This window comes from Triturus cristatus, chromosome 3_2, assembly GCF_964204655.1.
Source record: "Triturus cristatus chromosome 3_2, aTriCri1.1, whole genome shotgun sequence".
In the NCBI taxonomy this organism is placed as follows: Eukaryota; Metazoa; Chordata; class Amphibia; order Caudata; family Salamandridae; genus Triturus; species Triturus cristatus.
In genome coordinates this window covers 199,076,098-199,098,032 of record NC_140584.1, presented here as the reverse complement: position 1 = coordinate 199,098,032, position 21,935 = coordinate 199,076,098, and the positions used below count along the sequence as shown (strand labels likewise).

The following is a 21,935-nucleotide window of genomic DNA, read 5'->3' as shown; positions in this document are numbered from 1 at the left end:
TCCATGGTAAGAAGCTGCTCCCGAAATCAACTCCTGGTAAGCTATGTTACATCAGGAGGTGAAGGCCTGGTATGATAGAGATCAGGGTCATTATCTACTGGTTGATTATAATCAATCCATGGAACTGGTGGTGGAGGATTATTATTATCTCTATCATCAAAGTCAGGATGTGTTTGAGGAGAACCTTGCGGTGTAATCTGAAGGGGATTTGACCCTGGCGATGGTAAAAGGTGGTGGGGGGGGGGGGGGGGGGAGCTTTATCTTTCGGAGCCAAACGTTTTGGCGCCGAACTGGATCAATGCTTTTTGTCTTTCGGAATCGAAGGTTTTGGCTCCGAGGGGTCATGTCTCGAGTCAAACTGGGCCCGAAGTTGGGGCGTTCAAAACTGTATCTCGGTGCCGACCATGGCCCGAAGGCAGAAGCCTTGGGTTTACTAAGAACAAGTTTGATGGGCAAAGGGGCTTTTTTACTCACAACCCCCTGTTCCATTGGAATTCTTAGAACTGCAAGTCGAGTTCAAGCTCGGAGTCTGATTCATGAATGGAGAGGGCTTCTTCCTTTTCTGCTGACGATGCTTCTATCTCTTTTAGTTCGGTATTTTCTCCGAAGATATCTGGAGTGTACTCGATGTTCTGTCTCTGCATGTCCATTTGTCGCGCCAGACAATCCTGCAAAGTCTTCTTCGACAGGAAAGATCGCCAAGCGCTCCAATCTTCCTCCTTGTGCTCTGGTGATAAGCACAAGTTGCGTAGTTCGTGCAGGTCGGTGGTGGGTTCATGGATTGGCACCGGGCACAGAATTAAAATTGAGTCCGTTCCATCACCAGTAGACTCGATGAATACGATGGAACGGAAGTCGAAGAACAGCTAGGCCCGAAGGCCGCTCACAACGTCTTCTGGGTCGAAGATTGAGTTTTCTCACTTTTTTCAACACGCAGGAAGAAAAAAAAGGAACGCAAACGAAAGCAATACCAACAAGGTTACAGGGTACGCACAGAGTGGATTCAGAAGAACGGTCTCAAACTCAAGCCCCACAAACAACGTCCGAACCCGATGGCGGAAATAAAACAATCTAACGATGGAGTCCATGCCCATGCGCAGTATCACCGAAAGGAGGAGTGACCATACCTCGTGACTAGGAAAGACTTATTTGAAGAAAAACCCCTTGCAAACATCCAAACCCAACACTAGATGGCAGGAGTATGCAAAGCATGTGTATCTACAGCACACATGCCTTAAACATCTAGTTTCTCATTTTGTACGCCTCCCCCCAAAACTTATAAGCAAGAACTCTAGATAAAGTAGGTCATTTACTGTTGGAAGCGAACCTACGTATTGGGAAGAGTCTTTAATGAAGTGAGGTCACCTTAAGTAGACAGACAACCTCAATTGCAATGGCTGAAAGGGGCACTTTACTAGCACAATTCACCAGGGCCCTAGGCACAACTGAAATATAGATGATGGAGTACAATGTAGCAAGGTAGTACTCATATCTGTAAGGGACACATGTAACACTATTACAACTTGCCCATATCAGCGATATTAGTTACCCCATTAAGGATATACAATATCTATAAATCAATAATTATTCCTCAACCACTCTTCTTCACCAGTCATTCAAAATACAGAGTTTCAATTTCTGATGGTATTCCAAAGTCTTCTTTATTGTTCTTCCATTCTAGCAAATACTCGTTTTGCCAATTTTCAACTTCATCAGGTCTAAAAGACAATATAACATACCACAGTTACATAATATTTATACATTTTCAGGTACTCCACGCCGAGTAACAAAATCAGGAGAAAAAGGAAGGCCATCTCCAAATCTTAATAAAACTATTTTCTATACAAAACAAGTAAAATACCTATTCAGTAAACCACTAAAAATCACTGTGATAATAAAAAGAAATCAAAATCTTGGTGAAATAACAACCACAGTCCACAAAGAACAGTTAGAGTTCATGTCATGTTCCATAAACAGGTCGCACCTCGTCCTAAAATTGAAATGCTTTGGTTTTTCTCTAAATTCCACAAATACAAGGCCCTGCTACATGAGGCCCAACAGTCACAATCAGGATAAACAGGATAATATCACTGCCACTGACATTCGGGTGGGCAACAAGGCAGGGATATCAGCTCTCCCAGCTTCTCTTTGCCTAATGCATACAGACACGGACATGTTGGGTCAGATCTCCAATGCAAATAACTAGAATCTAACCTGGAGAAAGCAGAGAAGACAATATTTCATTATACCCTGATGATGTATTTCTCTATGTATCAAATCCCACAGAAACAATAACAGTGGTGCTGTCCCTATTCCATGCCTTTGGGAGCTACTCAGAGAATAAACTACATTGGATAAATTCCATGATCCTCAAAATTAACAAATGGAACTCAGATGGAATGCAACTCCAAAGAGCACAATATCTAAAGATACAGAATTAAACACTATTCATAAAAAAAAAAAATGCCAAAGTACTTCTTGCAGATTGCTGAGCTAATGTGCGACAATGATGCTTTCAATCACTGACTCTACTAGGAAGGACAGTCATCTTAAAAATGATTGCCATCCAAAACTGCTTTATGTACTACAAAGCACAACCATAATATTAGATTCCTTCTTCCTACAATTGATGAGAGTTACGCTTACTATTATGGCACGGGCATACCCCAAGGATAGCCCTAAGAGCAATACACAAATTGGTCTATACCAGGGTACTAGCACTAGGTTGCAGGAGAGCTTATTACTGTATCTCCCAACTTCAAATATTAAACGGCTGACTAAAAATCCAGCAACAAAACTGGATAGATTTGCACCTGGTGGGTCTACCAATCTACACCATCTATATGGGGGAGGAAGGAAACAAAGCTTCACACACACACACCCAACACATGCATATAACATACATGCACTGCATAGCACTACATTCCTCATGAATTGTACCCTTTTCAGGCACACAGACTCAGCACATGCATATAACATGCATGCACTGCAATACATCCTTCATGTATTGTACTACAACTCACAGGCACACATACACCCAGCACATCAAATAACCTGCATGCAGTGCACAATACGGCATCATCCCTGCATTGTATCATTCACATTCACACACACACCCAGCACATGTACTTTACACATACACTGCACAGAGCTATACACAAAACCGATGTAGGCCAAGGGTGAGTGAAGCACACAGCAGCATAACTTTAAACGAATCAGCCGGTAGGCCTCACTCCAGTGACACAGGTGAAAAGGCAGTTTACTTCTACTGATCACTAAAAAAGTATGCTGCCACCACCTCCTTTGTGCTGCTTAACATCTGGTAAAGGCAGCAATAGCAGCGCAATATAGACTCCACTCTACCTCGTCACAGAAATGCTATTATGTACGAGCAATTGACATTTTATTCAGTTTGCCTTAACTTTATGAACACGTGAAGCATTAAAACTTTTTTAATAAATGTCACTGTAGAGACTAGAAATGTATATACCATGTGCACTAATGTTTAGTTTTAACATGAAAGCATGTATTCATTATTCACGTGTTTACACTTATGCTTCAAGTTTTACTTACATATGTAAACGTACTCTTTTACTCACGTTTTACATTTATTTTGAAAACCCTAGCGATATTTGCGCTCTTTGCAATATGTCCGTTTGTAATCTTTAAGGGGTAAAAGTCTATGAAAGCAAAAAAAAGAGTCACTGGAAAGGAGGGGAATAAAAAAAGAGAAAAGATGTGTAACTAGAGGAGAGTCGGTGCAGATTTTATGATGAAATGAAATACTTGGAAAACTAGATGAAAAATGTTGACAACCTTAGGGTTTTGATCTGGTTTCATCGGATAAGATTCATATGTTGATTGTGATGGCTAACCTCGCCATCAGAGGAGGGATTGGAGCAGCGCAATTCAGATTCCAGCCTTACACGTCACAGAAATGAATTATATACGTGCAACTGGCATTAAATTAACGGTGGTGCCTTAACTTTATTAAAGTTTATGAAGCATTAAAACCATATTAATTAAATGAATTCACTGTAGTTTTATTCACCTTTTTACACTTATACTCCAAGTTGTACTTACATATGTAAACATGTACTGTTTTACTCATATTTTACATTTATTTTTCAAGTTACACATGTGCATGTATAACCATGTATTCGAAGTGCACATTAAATGCTTAGGGGAGAGGATGTGGCCTCACAGGCTTGGACGGTTGATCTCAAATCTGGGGAACCAGGTTCGAGTCTCTACAATGATGCTCAACATCCTGTGATTCTGGGCACATATCTCCACGTGCCTAACAAAAATGAATGTGTCCTGGTGCTCATGTAAGCGCTCTGATACCAGATACCTTCGGGTCAAGTTTGCACTATATAAAACTCAGATGAAAAAAAGTTAGCCTGTCTACAGGCCTCAGTTGAAATGGTTTTTGCTCTGCCAGCATGCTTTTCTTTTCTTGAAGGGTTATTATTTTGTTAATTAGAGAATGGCTTATTGTCTGTATTAGACAACTGATAGAGAGGCCTGGAAGGAAACCTGGCAGTGAACGTGGAGAAACAATGGTTTAAAGAAGCTTTCTGTTCATCAGGTACCAGGATGGCAAGCTGTTCAAGGTTTGAACCACCGTTTCAGCTCAATAAGTGAAGCTATGTTGCAGATTTATTCATGTATTGTTCTGATTGGTCCCTGGTGGTGTGAAGGGAGATAAGGACTTTTGAATCTTCTCTTACTTTTAAATTGGTGTTCACACATTCAGATTCACAGCAGCCCCCTTAAGACTTAGAGAGGTATAGACCTTTCTACTTGCTCTATTCTTGCAAGTGTAACGTTTTATGCTAAACTCATATTCCCTTTTTCCAAGAATTCTACTGAAGTCTGATCATGCTGACACCTTCTATGCTCCCGAATTAGAGACTTTTGATTGATGACCCTTTACTTGACTTATGCTTAGAAGACAGAATAGAAGTTTCTTTATGGAACACCAGTTCACTTTCATTTGTTTCTGTATTATTGTGGCTATCACAATTCTCTATCTCATTCTGTTGTGCCTCAATCAACTGAGATATTTCAGCTTACCTATTATACTGATACACTTATTGAACTTACTTTTGGCTTGCAAATTTCCTGTATCGATTAGTAATCCATATAAAACCCTTTAATCATATTCAGTGATTCTTGGTCCTTATTGTGAAGTCACATTGGCTTCACAAGTTAGAAATGTGTGGTTAAGGTGTTCTCCAGCCACGGCCCGTGCAGGTAAGATCGGTGGGGCCTGGTTGTGGGTGGGGTAAGGGGTGGTGGGGGGATTTCAACAGACAATGGAAAATTCATTAGTTATTTAATTTTCCCTCGTCATCTGTCAAAGCCCTCCCACCCCCAACCCGCCCCCACCGCTCTTACCTGCACGGGCCGCAGCTGGTCTTCTCCCTTTCAATGTTTGATGCCAGCAAACAAAGGTATATACGACCAATAGGGAATAATCTTTAACGACTTGACTAAGAGATTACGTTGCAAGGCCCATTGCTCTAGCACAGCCTTTCACCACTTGGGGTTACAGCTTTTGGCGCCCCTCCTAGTTCAACAAGTCCGCAATCCGTGTGACACATTTATGTCATGACGCACACGCATGATCTGGGTTTGCATATGACAAACAATAAAATCTGCATTAGGGATCCAGTACAGCTGGGGCACTGATGGTAGGGTTGCACGTTCATTACCTCCCAACATTGGAATACTCAGTTCATAGAGGCCACTTTAGGGCAAATCGCCGACTTGGCTAACATACCAAAGACAGCCCCACTAGAAAACAAGGTACTAATGGGAAAATTGAGTAAGGGGCAGTATCAGCTCTAGATACATTTCTTAATAACAAGCTGGACTGTCTGGATAAACCAAGGGAGACATGGGGAAAAAGAACTAGTAGAAAATATAGACTAGGAAACTACTCACACCCAAGGAAAGTAGCAATACAAGTGGCCCTGATACAGTTTAATATCTGGCATAGACTATAGTACAGCAGAAGCAGTTTAAACAAAATGGGACTAAGTCAGACTAGTATGATGGACAATTCAGCTATCCGCTCCCTCCGGTATGCAGAGAGTGAAATGCCAACGACTGCCCAGTTCAAAATACAGAGAATTCCCAATGGCATGGGCCTACATAAGGCAGGCTACTGTTCTGTGTATCATGGCTTATGATAGCAAAGATAAACCTCATTAAAGAATTTGGCGACCAACAGGCTCTCACGAAACAAATGGCAAGCAGGCGTGATTATGTGCATTTAAGCAGAGAAGGTGGGATACGAGAGTGGAGGTGGTCAACAAAATGTCAAGAAACAATTGGGTAGATGGAAAGCCCACAGTGGTGTAGATGAAGAAGATCCAAGGCACCTGGGAGGGAGCATAAATGGGGAAATGGAAGTGAATGACTAGATAAAGAATAATTAGGAGACCAGTGATGATTTGCTCTAGATTTAATACAATTATTCATGAATGTAATTGAGCACTACTATATTTTGCCCGGCTAAATTAAGAAACCCATGCTGCTTAAAAACAGTGCATTTTGTTTTGATTGCTTTTTATTTCAAAAAGGCAAAAAATAAATAAGCATATTAAAAAACGTCATTTTGACAATCAGAGGGACCTCAGCATGATCCAGAGTTTCAGTCAAAAGTCCTTGGTGACCATCAAGGATCCAACTACCAGCTAAAGGTACAACTGCAGAAAATGCAAAAAGGTTAGCCAGCACCTAATTGCAAAGAACAGCATGGAGTTTTTGGTCAAGACCCTCTGACTTCAGTACATTTTGGCAGATAACCACGCCACCCTGCATTGTGCAGATAGGATACAAGCACAGAGCCCTGCATAAGGCTCCAGGAAAAGGGCGGGTCCAATTGTCAATGCTTAATGAACTATGAAACTGCAAGGCAGCACCACTGATGCACATTTTAATAAAACATCAGTCCATATAAGTTTTGTGTGATATACTCAAACTGGAGAATACTAAGGGGAAAACACAGTATCTTTTGGAAATTTAGGATACTTTAACAGCATTGGCGGGACCAGAACCCTTGTACTGGGGTTCCCTGTGCCACTAGAGGCGCAAGACTTTGCTGCTGAGCTATATAGCTTCTTATTAATGAGATGATTTCTGAAGAAAGAAAACATTACAATTACACCTATCTGAAAATGCAATATGTGTTAACAATATCACACCTCAATTATTTAAGCAGGGTATGGGTCTGTAAATCAGTAATTGTACATCAGAGCTATTATACCAGGACACTTTAAAACAGGGTTGCATTTTTAAGCTATAGTCTTGTATTTTAATATATTTACAGGTTCAAAACATGGCAAGTTGTTTTGCCAGATGCTGTCAAATAAAGTTGCATTTAATACAATAAAAAACGCATATGTATCTGGGTAACACTTTTCGAAAGTTCAACAAAGGTTATTCTAGGGATACTCTAGCTCAAGAAAAAAGGCAAATTGACAGTTTTTCCATTCAAGACAGACAACGTAAAAATAAAAAAGTAAATAAGTGATACCTCTGAAGACTGGCTAGTTTTCCAGCTGGGACAAATAACATGAAAAATATTTTTGCAACTCAGATTACACCCATCGGTTGGCAACACAGATCCCACATCAACATTGTCCAGCTGGGCCGCTGCATCTACCAGTTGTTGAAGTTGTGGACCTGCCTTCTGCAGCAAGGCCTTCGATACTGCACCATTGTGAAGCTGAAGGTCCGTAGAAACGCTATTCACAATGACGTCAGTCTGAAAGAAAAGCTTATATGTTAGGGACAAAGCTTTTGTATTTATCAAGCACCATAAAAACTAAATCTTAATTAAGCGTTGGTGGGAGTGTCCTATCTGCATTCTGACGTTTCCTAAGGTGCTGTACGAGACAACGATTCGCAGGAGGAGGTATGTGTTAATGTTCTGTATGAGACCATCTAACAGAGGAGGGAAGCACATTACCTGAAACTGACGTAATACAAGAGCTCAAAGAGGTCTCCAGCAAGTGAGTAAGGACAACAACTTTAAATTAGCCCTTGATCATATCTGTTCAGCGACATTTTCTCATCTGTCTCAAACGCTGCCCTAGCACAACCTCATCATCTTTGGCTCTCGCTGATAATCCACTCATTACTGTTTTTCTCCTTCTCTACACCTTCCATCAAGGGAGCAACTGTCTCGCGGCCAATCCATAGACATGGCACTGCAGTGGCACATTCTAGGTGAAAGTCATTTACTTTTCTAATTCAAAGTTTCTGAATTTTTTTACAAGACACGGAGGCTTCTTTTATGCAGTCTTTTCTTGCTTTATTAAACACAGCAGCCAAGCAAGAAGTACATTTCCCAAACATGAGGAAAGAAAAAACTACAGGATGACATAACGGGCAGACCAATGAAATGTTGAATGAACCTATAATTATGTTGACTGGGAACAAGTCCGCTTTTTCTGCGGCCTGCAGTCAAGATAAGTATCTTATTTCTATTATATTAGGTTACTGTCATGCACGTTTTTTCTAGACAGCTTGTTGTTTTCAGGCTCGGCGGCAATTTTGGAGACTGGTGAGAAGTAAACAGGCCAGTCTCTGTACGTTTACTGATGGCGTCTCCCAACCCATGGGACCCGGCTGCTGCATTAATGCTGACCCAGTGTATCAGCTGAGGAGTTCTGAGTCCGTTGAGCAACTGCCGCGATAACCGACCGTCGTCCAGTCAGTGTAATGTAACATATAGAATGAAATTGGGGAACCCTCATCAACCCAGAGGATGAGCTGCGCCTAACGTCCGATACTGCTTTCTTTGGATGTGGAGAACAAGGTGCTATTACCGGCGTCGTTCAACATCCTATGATTCCGGGTAAATCACTTAATCTCTCAGTGCGGAAAGCAACATGAGTCTGACCCTGTGGAAAGTGGTCATGTAAATCGCCACAATGCTTTTGGGTTGAGTTTGTGCCATCTAAAACTTCAAAAAGTGAAAAAAGCCAAAATATCGTTTTTCGACGGCTCCCTTACAGTTCTCCATTGTGTGCACTAACTACTGTTTACAAATCAATTGTTAACATTTATTTTCCTGATGTAGATAACTAACTGCCAGCCTGCATTGCCCCCTCATCTAACATGCCGCATCCTGTCAACCACATTTTTAAATTTTTGTGTTTTTATTTACTCATTCTATGGATAGCACAAACATCGTAAGTTGTATATCGTCAAAGTCAAGATGCTTAATACATGTATCGTTAATGGTAGCGTAGAAAAAGTAAACATTTTTTCTCGAGGTATAGCTTTCCCCTGCACAGAAAGGATGTGGAATTTTATTAAAGATCTACATGTCCCAGTGACGACATGCTCAAGGAATCATTCTCAAAGCCAATAGGCCTCGTCTATGGGTACTATTGGTTCTGCAAAGGGTTCAAGCAATGCTGAACAGCATAACCAATGCTGTGTCGCATGGTTTGTAAAAACAAGCATTGGCATAGCCAATAGGTCTCGCCTTTGGGACCTTATAAGTGTTTAGTTATGCAGCACAATATCCTTGGTGCAACAACATCAACTGTTGCATGGCTAAACACTTATAATGTCCCAAAGGCGAGACCTATTGGCTATGCCAATGCTTGTTAAATACTGAGTTTGTGCTTCTCTAGACCAAGCACTATTAAATTACACTGCCTACCAGTATGGATGACATGTGACTCTTACACCTTATAGTCCTCTGGCTTTTGTAACATTTCATATACGCCGAGTTACTTATTGTCTCTGTGTGATGTGTGTGTGAGGCAAAGTGCTGACACCCTACACTGGTATGAGTGGCGCTATAAATGCATCTGAGAGAGATTGGTTATGGAGACTTGGGCACTGTTAAAGGGTGGTGGTTAGGGAATCCTTGGCGGAGGTGGTCATTGGGGGGCGCAAACAAACATTGTCACACTTGGCGCCAACAGCTTTAAAGCCGGCCCTGGCTCTCTTAACGTGCGAAAGCACCAGTCATTTACCATCTACGCATAACTGTTAGTCACTATTCTGAGCACCAGTGATTTAACCATTTTCCTTTCCTTTTATGCATCGATATACCTTCTTTTTACCTTTTGGGATTAACCCTGATATTCTTTCAGTTCTTTTAAACTTTTCAGTTATGTTCCCAGCAGTATCGCTGAGGTACCCAGGCTGACTCCTGGTTTTCTCTTTTCAGAGTGCTGCCCCTGATGAAGGGCTCTGATAGCCCGAAATGCATTGGGCATTTGAATAATGGGCATTTGGATAATGTTATATTGAATGAACAGAATGTACATGATTCTACAGGATTACCTGAAGAAAAGGTTTAATAAACTCAATTGACCTTGGAATGATCATCGTTTGGTCCACTCCATGAAAAAACACTAATTAATTTTCATTCCGAGTGCATTACGAGTGACACCATCCTATTCAGGAACGTGCTTACAATTTTTTTATTATCAGAAGCGCACATTTTGGATTGAGCTCTCCTTGGTTATAGGAGGTGCTGCTTCCGAGCGGATGTAGTCCTGCTGCTGCATGTGTCAGTGTAAGTTACTGGGGTAGCCTCACATTCTGCTGTTGTACTGTTTGTTTACGATTATTCCATGTATCACGTTCTCTCTTCTTTTTCCCTGCAGTGACTCTGATTTGGGGGTGAGGCTTCTGACAGAATTCATATACTCTTGAATACAGCTCAGTTGAGGACAACAGACCGGGCAGCATCGTTTATTGTTTTATCCATTCCCTTTTTCCCTAGAGTGTTCCCTCTCAGAGCGGTTCTGTGGTACGCTGTGGGGGCTTACACTTAAGGGAATAGAGGACCTTACATCGACCCATCGTACCCACTGGTTGCCATCTTAAAGGTCAGCGACATTCTTGTTGTCTGACAGTTCCTGACAATCCCTCTCTCAAGTACTGCATGAATGCCTCGAGGTATAGGTTTTATCGCTAATGGGTTTCACATTTATAAGCCCTCTAAAGTGGTAGAATAATCAAACCAATGAAATAAATTAGAATTTGACACCAGTCTCCACAGCTAGGGTGATCTGTGGGTTGGGCAGTGAATATATAAATATGAATATAGGTCCATAGGGGATTAAGAGTACAATCATTTATTTTTTATTTTATTTTGCAAGAGTCTATTATTTGGTAATTGTCTTCTCTGTACAGCATTTGCTATAAATACTTGCTCTAATTGTTATCCAGTGGCTCATTGAGGAGTTAATTGACCATGCTGTGGTGGTGGGGGGGGAGGGGGGGAGAGTCCATGCAGGGAAGGAATATGCTACTTACCAGTATGCATCTGTTCTTGGCATGTAGAGCTGCAGATCTACCCACTTTTGCATAGATCGCCATCTGGTGTTGGGCCCGGATGTTTGCAGTTTGTTTTTCCTCCTGGAAAGTCTTTGGGAGTCACGAGGTCGGTGACTCCTCCTTTGGATCGTATTGCTCATGGGCTTCGGCTCCATCCTCAGATTGTTTTTCGCCAGCAGGGAAAGATGGAGCGTAGTAACAACAGTGAAGAAACCCATGTGTGTTGTATCTAAATAAGATAGACTGGAACAGATACAGGTAGCCGGGGAAGCAGGTGGGCGTGTGTAGATCTGCAGCTCTACTTGCCAAGAACAGATGCATACTGGTAAGTAGCATATTCCGTTCGAGGCATATGAGCTGCAGATTACACACTTTTGCATAGACTATATAGCAGTTCCCAACCTTTGCGGCGACCACCGGTATCTGTTGCAGTGGTTTGAAATAATGTTTTTAGTACAGCCTGGGCCACACTAGCTTGTTGCTTGGTTTGCACATCTACACAATAGTGTTTAGTGAAAGTGTGCGGTGTTGACCATGTAGCTGCTTTGCAGATATCATCTAATGGGATGTTCCCTAGAAAAGCCATGGAAGCCCCTATCTTCCGTGTAGAATGGGCTTTAGGGGGAACGGATAGCGTCCGTTTTGCCTTGTGGTAGCAAATCTGGATGCAGTTTAAAATCCACCTAGCTATCCCTGATTTTGAGATGGGGTTGCCCTTGTGTGGTGGAGAGAAAGAGACAAACATTTGTTTGGTCTTTCTGAAAGGTTGTGTTCTTTGGATATAGTAAAGTAAGGCTCGTTTAACATCTAGCGTGTGTAGAGCCCTTTCTGCAACAGTCTGAGGTTGCGAGAAAAATACAGGTAATTCTACAGATTGGTTTAGGTGAAAAGGGGAAATGACTTTAGGTAGGAATTTTGGGTTGGTACGGAGAACAACCTTGTTCTGGTGCACTTGAAGAAAAGGTTCTTGAATGGTAAGTGCTTGTATCCAACTGACCCTTCTAAGGGAAGTGATGGGTACAAGGAAAGCTGTATTCCATGTGAGGAATTGCAGTTCGCATTTATGCAATGGTTCGAAGGGAGGCCCCATCAGCCTTGTGAGAACGATATTTAAGTTCCACACAGGTGAGGGTGGTACTCTGTGGGGAATTATTCTTTTGAGGCCTTCCATGAAGGCTTTAATGGCAGGTACTCTGAAAAGTGATAGGTGCTGCCTGTTTTGTAGGTAAGCTGCAATTGCTGCGAGGTGTAGCAGAATGGAGGTATAGGCTAGATTACACCTTTGTAGATGGAGTAAGTAGCATATGATGTGTTGTATAGACACGTCTAGAGGATTGATTGTGTTGTTATGGCAATAAACAACAAATCTTTTCCACTTGGCAGCGTAGCAGGCTCTAGTGGTAGGGCGTCTAGCTTCTCTTATGACGTTCATACAGTCAGGGGGAAGGTTTAGGTATCCGAATTCTAGGATTTCAGGAGCCAGATCGCAAGGTTGAGCTGAGCTGGGTCCGGGTGCCTGATCTCTCCATGGTTCTGGGTTAGGAGGCATGGTGAGAGGTGTAGCTTTTGGTGTGGTACTACCGAGAGTTCCAGCAGCGTGGTGTACCACGGTTGTCTGGCCCATGTTGGAGCTACTAGGATCAGTGTGAGGGAATGCTGTTGTAGCTTTCGCACCACTAATGGAATTAGTGGGAGAGGTGGTAAAGCGTACGCAAATTTGCCTGACCAGTTCATCCATATCGCATTTCCTTTGGACAATGGGTGTGGGTATATGGCGGCGAAGCTGGGGCATTTTTTGTTTTCGTGGGTGGCGAAGAGGTCTATCTGTGGATGCCCCCACATTTGAAAGAACGGGTGAAGAACCTGAGGGTGAAGTTCCCACTCGTGGATCTGTTGCGTCTGTCTGCTGAGCAGATCCGCCATGGTGTTTTGGACTCCTGGGACATGTTGGGCTAGGAGAAAGATTTTGTGTGGGATTGCCCATCTCCATATGCTCTGTGCTAATTGAGAGAGCTGTGGAGAGTGTGTGCCGCCTTGTTTTTGAATATAATACATGGCCGTCATGTCTGTGCGAATTAGTACTGTCTTGCCTGAAATCCGTGGTTGAAAGGATTTTAGGGCTAGAAAGATTGCTAGTAACTCCAGATGGTTGATATGGAGTAACTTTTGTTGAGGCGCCCATGTGCCCTGCACTGTGAGGTGTAATAGGTGAGCTCCCCAGCCGGAGAGCGATGCGTCCGTTGTTAGTATTATCTGGGGAACCGGGTCCAGGAACGGTCGACCTTTGGAAAGGTTTGTGGTGTTCCACCACTGCAGAGAGCGATGGGTACGACCGTCTACCAACACCAGATCTGTCAGTTGCCCCTGGGCCTGGTTCCATTGGTGCGCTAAGCACTCTTGGAGTGGACGCATCTGGAGTCTTGCGTGAGGCACTATGAAAATGCAAGAGGCCATCATCCCTATCAGTTGCATAAACACTCGTGCTGGAAGGGAGTGTTGAAGTACGAATTTTTGTCGCAGCGCCTGAATACTTGCAATCCTGGCCGGATTGGGGTAGGCTATTGCTTTTGAGGTGTCTATGGTGGCACCGAGGTATTGTTTTATGTGGGATGGTGTTAGCTGGGACTTTTGGTGGTTCACCGTGAAGCCTAGTTGGTGAGGTAGTTGGATTGTAGTGACGGTGTGGTGTACACATTGGTTGTATGAAGTGGCTTTTATCAGCCAGTCGTCCAAGTATGGGAAGACGTGAATGTGCTGTCTTCTGAGGTGTGCCGCCACTACCGCTAGGCACTTGTTGAATATCCGTGGTGCTGTTGTGATTCCGAATGGGAGCACCTTGAACTGGTAGTGTTGTCCGTCCACTACAAATCTGAGGTACTTTCTGTGAGCATGGTGTACTGGAATGTGAAAGTATGCGTCTTTTAAGTCCAGTGTGGTGAGAAAGTCGTTCTGGGAGAGGAGCGGAAGCACCTGCTGAAGCGTTACCATGTGAACATGGTCTGAGTGTATGTATGTGTTTAAGGGCCGGAGATCTAGAATAGGTCGTAGAGTCTCGCTACTTTTTGGTATTAGAAAATATAGGGAGTAGACCCCTACATTTTGCTGATTGACGGGAACGTGTTCTATTGCCTGTTTTTGCAGGAGGGAGATTACCTTCTGCTTTAGTAATGTGGAATGTTCTTGTGATATTGGGCGTTGCCTGGGTGGAATGTTTGGGGGGGTAGATGTTAATTCCAGGCAGTATCCTGACCGACTAATTTGGGTCACCCATTTGTCTGATGTGATGGTCTCCCAGACATGAAGGAAATTTTGAAGTTTGCCCCCGACCGGAGTGGGATTGTCTGGAGGGAGCGGGGGGGAAGTCATTGGGTAGGCGGTGTGGCAGAGCGGGCGGTATTTGTTTTGCCTCTGCCTTTATTATTGTTGCCCCTATAGCCGCCTCTTTGATAACCCCTTGTGAAGGTGGACTGAGTGGGGGATTTGTAGGAAGTGGCCGCGTTATCTGAGGAGTAGCCTCTAGATGTACTCCGAAAGGAAGAGCGGCGAAAAGAGCGCCTAGGAGGGTGTGACTGTAGGGCTCCCATGGACTTCGCCGTATCCGTGTCCTTCTTAATTTTTTCGAGGGCCTCATCTACCTTTGGGCCGAATAGGTGTTCCTGGTCAAAGGGATGATTAAGGATGGAGGCTTTTACCTCTGGTTTAAATCCTGATATTCTTAGCCAAGCATGGTGACAGAGGAGGACGCTAGTATTAATGGCCCTGGAGCTGTGTCTGCTGCATCTAAGGCACAGCGTATAGAGGTGTTAGTGATTGTCTTACCCTCTTGAATTAGTTCATTGGCCCTAGTTTTATATTTTTCAGGGAGGTGGTGCATTATGTTTTCCAATTCATCATAATGTGCCCTATCATATCGGGCAATAGCGCTTGGGTGTTGGCGATACGCCATATATTGGCTGCCTGTGACGCAGTGCGCTTTCCTGATGTGTCCAGTAGCTTTGACTCTTTGTCAGGTGGTGGTGCTTCACCTGACGCCTGGGAATTTGTTCTTTTTCGTGCAGTGGAAAACACTAGGGAATCTAGGGGAGCTGGCCCTTTGATATAGGCGGGATCTGTGGGGGCAACTTTGTATTTTTTTTCTATGCGTGGTTTAATGACCCTGGCCCTAACCGGGTCTTTAAAAACCTCTGGCGCATGCTTTACCACCCCCTTAAGCATAGGTAGTATGGAGGTAGACCTATGTGTGGTATCAAATGTGTCGAGGAGGAAATCCTCCTCCACTGGGTCAGTGTGCAACTCTACCCCGTGATAGTGTGCCGCCCTTTGAAGTAGATGGTGGAACCCTAATGAGTCTTCCGGTGGAGATGGCCTGGAAGGGTAAAGGTCATTTTGTGGGACGTCGGGGATATCTGGGTTATTATAGTCATCCCATGGGTCTGGGGATCCTGTAGGGGTGGGGTCTTGGGGCACATCCCCTATATCGTGATATGGGTTCCCCTGCTCATCATCGTCTGGAGACGGGGCCGGAGAGCGATGAGGTGGGGGTGGAGAGGGCGGAGGGGGGTGAGGTGGAGAGGGTGGAGGAGGTGGAGGAGGTGGGGAAGGTACTCTGAAAGGAGAGGTAGCAGAGTCCTTCCTCTTTGGAGGTAGAGGCGGAGCTGGTTTGGCCAAATGTCTCTTTTTGGAAGAGAGTGCCAAATGTCCAGTTTTTGGATCCTTGGTGAGAGTCTTTTGCAAGGGATCCGGTGTAAATAGTTCCTGTGAAAGTGTTTGGTCCGTCGGCGTCGAAGACGTCGGAGTCGATGTCTTTTTAGGCTTTTCCGTGCTAGTGTGCTTAGCACCGGATTTGGAAACCTCCGATTTCTTGGTCGGCGCCGAGATGGACTTCGGCTTGGAAGTGTCGGTGCCGAGGGCCTTATGGGGTTTGGTCGGTACCGAAGATGGCGTCGGTACGGAAGAGCTAGGTTTCGACCTCGAAGGCTTCGGTGCGGAGCTCGGTGTCGAGGTAGAGGTTGATTTATTTTTCGGTGCCGAAGTGTTTTTCTCGGCACCGCTGGTAGGCTGGCTCGAGCCCGAGCCGCCGGAAGGCTTACTTGGCTTCTTCACTGGGCCCGAAGGTGGGGTGTGTGAAGCAGTATCTCTGGTCTTGCTTAGGCCCGGAGGCGAAGGCGTGACCGAAGCCTTTTTGGGTGTTGGCGTGGGTGTGGGGGGGGGGGGATATAGTACTCACGACCCTCTGCGCCGGAGTGATGTCTTCCACATCGGATTCGTCGGCCTCAGAAGCACTGACGAGGTCGTCTTCGGTGCGCTGCTGCCCTGGATCTTCGATGTCGTCTCCGAAGATATCGACTGGAACGGAGGTCGAGGAGTGTGCCATGTTCCTTCTGGCTCTTCGGTCTCGAATATTCTTTTTCGATCGGAAAGACTTACAGGCCGGACAGTCTTGAGCCTCGTGTTCAGGGGAGAGGCAGAGGTTGCATACCTCATGAAGATCGGTGTGGGGGAATTTGGACCCACATCGAGGGCACTTCTTGAATGGAGTTCTTTTTTCCATCAGCCGGGACCAGAGCTTGGGTAGGCCCGAAGGCCGCCGTCGACGACTGGAACCGAAGATTTGTCGATGAGAAGGTGTGTTGATTGAGGAGATCGCGATCGAAACAATACCGCGATTTGAGGTGAGGATTCCGCTTCGATCGTCGAACTGGAAAATGTTCGAAACCGGAGCGCGAAGATTACATCCAAGCCCGATGGCGGAAAAAAACAATCTGAGGATGGAGCCGAAGCCCATGCGCAATACGATCCAAAGGAGGAGTCACCGACCTTGTGACTTCCAAAGACTTTCCAAGAGGAAAAACAAATTGCAAACATCCGGGCCCAACACCAGATGGCGATCTATGCAAAAGTGTGTAATCTGCAGCTCATATGCCTCGAACAGGGAGTTTAGGAGACCTCTGCACTCAGTTTAGGGCAAACAAACCATAGAGGGCCCAGATACTTCAAGCCAGAAAAGTGGATCCAGTTCCTGTGAGAGCAGTCTGTGCCAAGATGAACTGCTAATATTGCCAAGAATAACCAAGACATACGGTACCAGTGCAGACGGTGCATCAATGTGTCTCTCTAGATTTGAAGAGAAGTCTTGCAGCAGATAATCTGGTCCAAGGACTGCAATTAGGAAGGGAGGAGTTCAGAAAAGTCGGAGGCAAATCACTGTCTTTATTATGGAATGGAAGAAGTCCTCTTCTTAATCTATGCCCTTTGCATCATCACCTCCACTCCTAAACCTCCGCTCGACATGCGCCCTCACACCCCAAAAGCTGGAGAACAAGGGCCTGCTGGCTTCGACTGAGCCCTTTACCTCTCCTGTTGAGACCAGTCTCCTGAACTAATCAGAAAACACTAGTCTTTATCATTGACTGTTGCAAAGGATGCAAGTCTCAGATGTTTCCCGCAACGACAACTTCATGTCACATCAAGAGTATCCGACACTCTGGCCTCTTCATGGATAAACCCAGCAAGTAAGACTGAACTCAAAATGCTGAGAAATATCTGAGTGCATTTGACCTGACTCAAAACAAAGCATTATATGACAATGAGAAACATCGTTGATTTTAGTTAAGGTGAAGAAACACTAAAAGCACCATGCCAACTGGCAGTCCTATGATGCCAGGGAGCACAACTCTCGGAACTTCAGTAATATTTAGACAAACCTTCAGAGAAGCCACTAGTCTTAAACCTTGGAGAAACTGAAGTAACAGAGCTCTCCAACTGTGGGTACGCTCCTAGTTACAACTATGACCAGTAGGAAGGACACAAGAGGAAAAAATCTGAAAAATAAAACATGCTGATGTTGGAGAGAAATGAAAGCTAAAGTAAGAAAAAAAGATAGAAAGAAGAATCTATGTGAAAATGAATGTGTTGACCCAGACATAAAAATATAGATTGAAGCTATAGATCAACGAGTAAAAGAACGTAGGGACTAAGCCAGCAATTGAATGTACATCAATGCAGCAGTAACTGGAACACTCCCTCTGACACACGAAAGATCCTTAAGAGTGTTTTTTTTACTTTCTCCAGTGACAGGTGTCATTGTACAAGAGTACTTGACAAAAATACCCTGGACGAAACCGATCCTAGCTTGCTTGTGTTCTGGTCCAAGGAGAACCTCGCTTGGCAGTTCCGGCTGGGCTGTTCCCATGAGGAGCAGGGTCAAGGCTGATTTGCATATGGCTGGGTTCAAACTGAGGTGGCATGGTGAGCAAATGCAAAATGGGTTGGAGAGCTACCCTGAGCTATTGCCATTGGTTAGACTTATTGCAAGCAACGTCCCTCACCTTTTGTGTGTTTCATTTATTTTACGAAAATAATCATTCCACTGATTTCAGCACAATGAATGACAAGATAGCAGCACAATGAATGACTAGATAGCATTGAGTGAGTACAAATCTGTCACTGAAATTAAAGATTTTAAATTGAAGTGCAATAAAGCTACAACTTGAAATAGGCCAGGGAATGTGCTTATCAGTTGGCTAAATGACTGCTATATAAGGATTTAAGATAATGAGCAAAGAATGTTAGCTTTGAAGCGCAGCATTTTTCTCATGTAGGAAATGAATTTTTCTCAGCAGAGAGTTATATAAGGTGATGAAGGCCACGTTGTCGAGGAACCTATCCCTGAAACCAAGCCTATATCAGAGGAGCAAACAAAGATATATAAAAAGCAAACACAAAGTTATCAGTTATATATCTAAGTCATACGGAAAAGCATACAGTTTAACACTGCATAGGAACATATCCTAGCACTGGTAGAGTGTGCAGGCGTCAAAGCACGCAATAAAATCTACCACGTTGGAAGATGAGATATCTAAAGAAGTCCGTAGATGAAACCAGATGAGATGAGGCTACCCTATTCTAGCTATGGAGAGAACACTGAATTAACTATGCATAAAGCCTTGTGACATTTGCAATTCTGGAACTTGCACGAAGAAATGGTGGTTGGCATGCTTGATCAGACAACAGGAGGGGATCATTCCAAAACAAATGTATCAAATCAAGCAGTGGAGGAACATTTCAGTGAAACATCGAAATTAAATTTTAAAAAAACAATCTTATAGGTATATTTTGATTTGAGAATCAGTGGGTGATTGCAACAATTCAGTTATGAATTTTATGTCAATGAAGTATGTTTTTGTTATCTGAGTGTTAAATTCATTGGCTACACCTAGCATACGAAAGAGCTGAGGCTCTGTTATTGCTGAAGAAAGGTGCCATCAAGCTCATCCTGCTTCCTTGGGGAGTTTGGGCTACTTAATCTTTAGGTACATAAAAGTTAATTATCTTCTTTAAGGTAGACACACTGACTGGGCAATATTACTGGGCATTTGTCAAGTGTTAGCCTGAATTTCCTTTAGTATTTTATTATTGCTGATATCATACATGACCGCAAAGCACAGCGTTATACAACATATACATGCAAATAAAATATCCTACAACCGTCACAATAAATTGTGTGTTTAAATTTGCAGGTAATAAAAACACACATAAGACTTCACTTACCTAGCAAATTATTTTAGAAAGGCATACAATTAACGAAAGAAATATAATATGTAGCAAGAGAAGCATAAATGAGCTTGAGTTAAGTCACCAATGAATGGGGTTAGTCAGCAATGAATGGGGTACATAGAGAATGCTTAAAAATAAGGTCCATCTAAAAGCATTGTTCCTAATTCTTAGATCAGTCCTTCACCTTTGTACAGAAATGTGAGCTTTCTTCAACGAGGTGTTTTCTCTGGGCTCCATGTGGCCATGTGGTGAGCTGAGGTGCATGTCTCACATATCAAAAGGAATATGCTACTTACCAGTATGCATCTGTTCTTGGCATGTAGAGCTGCAGAGTTGTACACTTAGCATAGATCGCCATCTGGTGTTGGGCCCGGATGTTTGCAGTTTGTTTTTCTTCTTGGACAGTCTTTGGAAGTCACGAGATTGGTGACTCCTCCTTCGGTCCGTACTGCGCATGGGCTTCGGCTCCATCCTCAGATTGTTTTTCGCCAACAGGGAAATGATGGAGCTTGGTAATCACAGTGAGAAACCCATGTGTGTAGTATCTAAATAAGATGTACTGGAACGGATACAGGTAGCCGGGGAGGCGGGTGGGCGTGTACAACTCTGCAGCTCTACATGCCAAGAACAGATGCATACTGGTAAGTAGCATATTCCGTTCGAGGCATATGAGCTGCAGATTGTACACTTAGCATAGATTATATAGCAGTACCCAACCTTAGCGGCGACCACCGGTATCCGTTGCAGCTGTTTGAAAAAGTGTCTTTAGTACAGCCTGGCCCACCCTAGCTTGCTGCTTGGAATGCACATCTACACAGTAGTGTTTTGTGAAGGTGTGCGGTGTAGACCATGTGGCTGCTTTGCAGATGTCATCTAAGGGTATATTCCCTAGAAAAGCCATAGAAGCCCCTAACTTTCTTGTAGAGTGGGCTTTAGGAGGAACAGATAGTGTTCTCTTTGCCTTTTGATAGCAAATTTGAATGCATTTTACAATCCACCTAGCTATCCCTGATTTCGAAATGGGGTTGCCTTTATGTGGTGGAGAGAAGGAAACGAACAATTGTTTAGTCTTCCTGAAGGGTTGCGTTCTTTGTATGTAGTATAGCAACGCCCTTTTCACATCAAGTGTGTGTAAGGCCCTTTCCGCAACAGATTGGGGTTGCGAAAAGAAGACAGGTAATTCCACTGATTGATTGAGATGGAAGGGGGAAATGACTTTGGGCAGAAACTTCGGATTTGTGCGAAGTATGACCTTGCTGTTATGCATTTGTATGTAGGGTTCCTGTATGGTGAACGCTTGTATTTCACCAACCCTTCTAAGGGAAGTGATAGCTACCAGGAAAGCTGTTTTCCAGGTGAGAAACTGTAGCTCACATTTGTGCATTGGTTCGAAGGGCGGACCCATTAGTCGTGTGAGAACTAAATTTAGATTCCATACAGGGGAAGGTGGTGCCCTGGGAGGAATTACTCGTTTAAGGCCTTCCATGAAGGCTTTAATAGCGGGCACTCTGAAGAGTGATAAATGCTGTCTGTTTTGTAGATAAGCAGCGATCGCTGCTAGGTGTAGGCGTATGGATGAATATGCCAGGTTACACCTGTGAAGATGGAGCAGATAGCATATGATGTGCTGTATGGATGCATCTAGAGGGTTGATTGTGTTATTACGGCAGTAAATTACAAATCTTTTCCACTTTGCGGCATAGCATGCTCTAGTGGTAGGACGTCTGGCTTCCATGATGATGTTCATGCAATCAGGGGGAAGGTTAAGGTATCCGAATTCTAAGATCTCAGGAGCCAGATCGCCAGGTTGAGCTGAGCTGGGTCCGGGTGCCTGATTTCTCCATGGTTCTGGGTTAGGAGGCATGGGGATAGGTGCAGTTTTTGATGTGGCACCACTGATAGTTGTAGTAGCGTGGTGTACCACGGCTGCCTGGCCCACGTGGGAGCTACTAGAATGAGTGTGAGGGAGTGCTGTTGTAGCTTCCTGACCACTAATGGAATTAGTGGGAGAGGTGGAAAGGCGTATGCAAATCTGCCTGACCAGTTCATCCATA

At 43.9% G+C, this 21,935-nt stretch overlaps 1 protein-coding gene across 1 annotated transcript in view; it reads right to left on the bottom strand.

The window, feature by feature from the left end:
• The window catches only part of PARP14 (poly(ADP-ribose) polymerase family member 14), a 924,447-nt gene that overhangs the window by 614,578 nt on the left and 287,934 nt on the right, over positions 1 to 21,935 (bottom strand). The window contains exon 8 of the mRNA XM_085647500.1: positions 7,550 to 7,780. Within this exon, the coding sequence (XP_085503626.1) occupies positions 7,550 to 7,780 (231 nt within the window). The remainder of the gene's footprint in view (positions 1 to 7,549; positions 7,781 to 21,935) is intronic.